General features: G+C 36.2%; 1 protein-coding gene across 1 annotated transcript; it reads right to left on the bottom strand.

Annotated features, from left to right (window-relative positions):
• Positions 1-2,447: 2,447 nt before the first annotated feature.
• On the bottom strand, positions 2,448-4,364 carry LOC128232476 (ctenidin-1-like). The gene is made up of 5 exons (XM_052946047.1): positions 4,225-4,364; positions 3,655-3,807; positions 3,226-3,492; positions 2,770-2,898; positions 2,448-2,541 (listed from the first exon to the last, which is right to left on the bottom strand). The coding sequence occupies exons 1-4, from the start codon at positions 4,271-4,273 to the stop codon at positions 2,780-2,782; spliced, it is 588 nt and encodes a 195-aa protein (XP_052802007.1). The 5' UTR covers positions 4,274-4,364; the 3' UTR covers positions 2,448-2,541; positions 2,770-2,779.
• Between the last annotated feature and the right edge of the window lie 1,096 nt (positions 4,365-5,460).

The following is a 5,460-nucleotide window of genomic DNA, read 5'->3' as shown; positions in this document are numbered from 1 at the left end:
CCACCCTGTTGGTTGTCAATGTTTGTAAGTCGTTGATCCTTGCATCGTTGCAAAATAACTATGTCAAAAACTTTTAAAATGACCGACGACAGAGTGATGGCTCGATAGTTATTTGGGTCGTCTTTTCTCTTATTACCTCCCTTATGCATAGGATATGCGATAACTAATCGTACCTATCTTCATAAACACCGGGATATGGGACAACCTTAACATACAAGTAAACATATCAGCCAAAACTGGAGCTATGATTGACCTTCCATAGATAAGGTGTTCATATAAAATCACGTCACTTCCACCTGCCTTGCATTTAGGTAACGTTTGAATCGCACTGTCAACTACTTTTTTAACACAAAAGCATCTGGGTCAGGTTTGCGGATGGAATTACGATCCTCATAAAAACTACACCAAATGGAGACTGAATTCAACAGCGCGGAACAGCCATCGAACTGATCAAGGCTGGTGCTCCATACTATTTAAAAACAACTGTTTTATTGTTGGTTAATTCATTCAGTTTTGATCGAACAAAATATAGAAACTAAATTAATGTTGTCCGTAGTATTCATTACAAAAGGCTACAAATCGTCCAGCTAAGAGCGAAGTTTGTTCAAGAGTGAGCAAACCTACCATAGTATGTGTAATGTTATGTCACGTAAATGCTACGCTGCCAAGCGGTCATCAGCAGTCAGTAATACAATGGAAAATACAGAGACAAACCAAGAAGTCTAAAATTCATTGGGCTTTTACGATTTTCGAAGTTTTACAAACACGTGAGGGAATCAAAGATGACATATATTATTGAGTGAGTGTGTGAAACATTTCGTAGAATAGGGTGAGATAAAATTATTCTATCATTAAGAAAATCAAGTGAAGTATCGATGCAAAGGTTGTTAGAGGGCAAAAGAAGTAATGCACCACATACCATTTGGCAGTTTCTTACGGTTATAGTGTAAATGATCTTAACGCATTCATAAAAAAATGAATTAACAACACAATGTTGTTTACTTTTCCGACTTGGATTACTTAAAATTGTATCTATTTTCAGATTAAACCTGCTCGTCGTCGTCGTCAAACCTGATTGTGATAGCAATACAACTGGAGTGGAGAAAAGGTTAACTTATATAGTTCCAGGGTAAACACTTATAAGAAACTCGAGTCAATTATCACGCAACGGCCCGGGTCCACAATGTATTAACCTCTAAAATGCTATCTTATTTAATACATAATCTGCACAAGGTTAGCCTGACGCCACCGTTGAATGACAACCACTTCATTAGATAAAACGGCGAACAAAATTCAGTACAAAGGAACAATCAGTTAAATGTTCTAAATGGATTTCTGGTTATGTGTCACATGACTGGATCAATGTGTGTTTGGATTGTCTTATGGATTTAAATGTGTGCTATAAGTTGTATTCTGAGTGATAAAGACGATGTCGTTATGATTTCTTTATCACAGTATTTTGTCATATCTTACGTTAATTGATGTTTCCCTTTTCCTATATGACCATTTAAATTTAAATGAAGTGCCATAAAAACATTAAAAAAACATAAACTGGTTTATTCTTTTCAGAGGTAGCACATTTTTCATCAAGAACTTTAATTGTGTTTAACGCTAATTGATATTTCTCTATCCCTACCTGACTCTTTAAATAAAAAACAGTAAAATTGCCTTTGATAAACGGGGTTTACCTTCCATAACAGAATAATCAAACTCATTGTGTATTTGTTGTTGAATGACTGTGGTAGGAATAGTTATGGTATATTTATACTTCCGCATAAAAGTTGAAAAGGGGTATGTAAAACACATCACAAGCTTGGTCGGTCGATGTTGCGAACTCTCTTTACAGTTTCAGAAGTAATGTATTGATACGCATTGCCAACATTTGTGTACAAGTATGTTTAAGTGTCTGACATACATGTTTGAGCCTCGGCTAAATCCATTCGAAATGATAAGGGCTTCAACAAATGTGTTTAAGCTAACACTTGGGGAAATGCAGGGAGAGAACTACTTTACAATTGGCATATTGCTACGATACCTAGCTGACCTTATCACTATAAAGTGTTATTTGGGCTTGACATAATAGCACAAAAGTGCTTATATCAAATATAAATATAAAAACATGAATTATACTGAATTATTTCATAACTGTAGAACATTTTTTTTCTGGAAACTTGACAAACGTTTTCAATCAACATAATTATTCTATGAGAGAATGCGCTTTTAAAAAGGTGTATAAACATCTACAATCGTAATATATTTTGAGGCCATGAGGTAATATGAGGTGAGACTAAGACTGATCTGCAGTACGGCAAACTTGATCAGTCCTACGAGAATGTTTTATTAAACCACCGCAATTTAAAGATAGTAAGCTTATGAAAAAGTGTCGACCAGACAACAATTATAAATCATTATAAACCATTTGGGTAAAATGAAAGAATATAGAAGAATTGTAATTTAAAGATGCTTTATTCAAAATATATACACAAAATGAGCAATGAACAATGGATTCATCAGGAGAAATCCGTCGTAAGGTGTCAGTATCTGAAGAGAACAAACATTCATGTTTAAAGCCGTCCACATGTGTTTATTAGTCAAGTTTCTTTTAAGCACTATACACTAAAGTATTCGATCGGTCATGAGTGAACAAATATTTCATCTATATATTCATGCATTTCAAAAGAAGCGATAACTTGCGTCAAAAATTTGCGAGCTCAATTCAAAGCATTCATATTGTATGCGAAACACGAGAATATCATGGTGAAAGCCTACCTCATAGAGTTTACATTTTACCGCGGTTGCAACAGAACACCAGCTTGCAGCCCTTCTTGCACCATGGGCATCGGCCGACGAACTTTTGCCATTTGTTGCATCGTGGAGCGCATTTGCAGTATCGGCCTCCTGGGAATATAGAGAAAGCGTTTTCGCGTTTTTTTTGCGTTGTTCTGAATCATATAGCAACATTTCAAAATGCCTAATTATGTCAGTAACACTATAAGTATACTGTTTTTTTTCTGAAATATTGGTTTGGCAACAAGTGCACTCGGTCAAGAAATAATATTTTAGTACATACTTTTGTATTGCTTATACTTTAATATATAACGGTTTTTAGTATTATAAAAGCAAAGAATACTAATTTATAAGGCGAAAGTTTGCCATTCAAATCATTCTCCTCCTGACTATGAATCATATATACGTTATAAATTGTGTTTGAGACTGTATACGTACTTCCGCCGAATCCGCCGTATCCACCTCCATAACCGCCACCCATGCCACCTCCGAATCCGCCATATCCGCCACCATAACCGCCGGACATGCCACCGAATCCACCTGACATACCACCGTATCCGCCGAATCCGCCGGACATGCCACCGTATCCGCCGAATCCACCACCATATCCACCGGACATGCCACCATATCCTCCACCTCCATAGCCGCCATAGCCGCCGAATTTCTTACCACCGGTAAATCCACCGTATCCTCCCATGTATCCACCTGATATGATTTAGCCAGATGTCACATATGTAGTTTCATTTGCTTACTGTTTCTTATTATAAAGTTAAGCGTATACATAGTGACTTCATAAGATATGTTTTAACTTTCAAGAGATCAACCGAGGTGATATATTTTATTAATATAATAAATGAGTACACTTACCGCTCATTCCGCCGCCATAACCGCCAAATCCGCCGCCATAACCACCGGACATTCCATATCCTCCACCTCCGTATCCACCACCGCCGTATCCGCCTCCATAGCCTCCGCACCACTTACCTTTGCATGGTCGTGACCATTTGCCTCGTGCAGACACTGCAAGTTTAATAAATCATAAAAAGAATAATATAGTATATATTCCAATCGTTATTTTAACGAATATATTTAAAATGAGTCCATTGTTTGCTTTCTTTTTACATGATATATTTGTAAGTAATCAAAAATGTAACAGAATACTAATTTAATGTCGTAATCATCTGTAAAACCGGCACAATTGTAAACTGGCTACAACAGAAAAAAGCTTCAATTCATTGCTTTCTTTACAATAATAAATTAAAAATAACGTTTGTCATAGCAGACGATAACAGAATAGTCATGATGTAGTTCTCGAAAACGTCAGGGTATTATATAAGATATGTTTATATAAGATATTTTGTTTTACGTTAGGCTTATATAAAATAATAAGACTACATCAAGTATAGCAACATGTCAAAGTATCTAAACTAGTCCTACCTGAACTGACTGCGAAGAGAGCGACGGCGAGCAGTAAAAGATACTTCATGGTGATGTGTCTGGTCGGTGAATGTTCCCTGACTGCCGGCTACATCAAGCCTCTGCCTTTTATACGTTTTTATTTTAACACTAAGTCATCTTATGAATACTTAATTAATACGTTAACCATAATTGGTGACTTCGATCAATCAGTCAATTGTGTTGTGTTCTGTTTTTGCCTTAGTCTTCACTTTCGTCATCCAATCAAACTCGTTTACACAATTCTTAATTAGATGCAAATCGGGATGCAAATTAATTCATAAAAAGACATAGTGCTTTGTAATTACCATTTACGTGATGATTGGGTATTGCAATCAATCATAAGTATTTGGTATTGTTTCAATACCTTCAATGTCACTTACCTAATTCAGACCCTAAAACATTGGTTATTAGTTTCTTATGGGGTTTACAGTGGGCTTGTTTTTAAGGGTTTAATATGGGCGTGTTATATAGTCCCTAAGGATGTTACCCTTTCCATGTAACATTGTTTTAAGGAATCTACCCTGGACTTGTTTCATAGTGTCAAAGGTTGCTACCCTTGCCTTTAGCATTGTTAAAGGGATTTACATTGGGATTGTTATATAGTCTCCAAAGGTTATTACTATTGCCATGTAACATTGTTTTAAGCGATTTACCGTGGACTTGTTTCATAGTGTCAAAGGTTGCTACCCTTGCCTTTAGCATTGTTAAAGGGATTTACATTGGGATTGTTATATAGTCTCCAAGGGTATTACTATTGCCATGTAACATTGTTTTAAGCGATTTACCCTGGACTTGTTTCATAGTGTCAAAGGTTGCTACCCTTGCCTTTAGCATTGTTAAAGGGATTTACATTGGGATTGTTATATAGTCTCCAAAGGTTATTACTATTGCCATGTAACATTGTTTTAAGCGATTTACCCTGGACTTGTTTCATAGTGTCAAAGGTTGCTACCCTTGCCTTTAGCATTGTTAAAGGGATTTACATTGGGATTGTTATATAGTCTCCAAGGGTATTACTATTGCCATGTAACATTGTTTTAAGCGATTTACCCTGGACTTGTTTCATAGTGTCAAAGGTTGCTACCCTTGCCTTTAGCATTGTTAAAGGGATTTACATTGGGATTGTTATATAGTCTCCAAGGGTATTACTATTGCCATGTAACATTGTTTAAGCGATTTACCCTGGACTTTGTTTCATAGTGTCAAAGGTTGCTA

This window comes from Mya arenaria, chromosome 4 (genome assembly GCF_026914265.1).
Source record: "Mya arenaria isolate MELC-2E11 chromosome 4, ASM2691426v1".
Taxonomy (NCBI): Eukaryota; Metazoa; Mollusca; class Bivalvia; order Myida; family Myidae; genus Mya; species Mya arenaria.
This window is presented reverse-complemented; position numbering and strand designations above follow the sequence as displayed.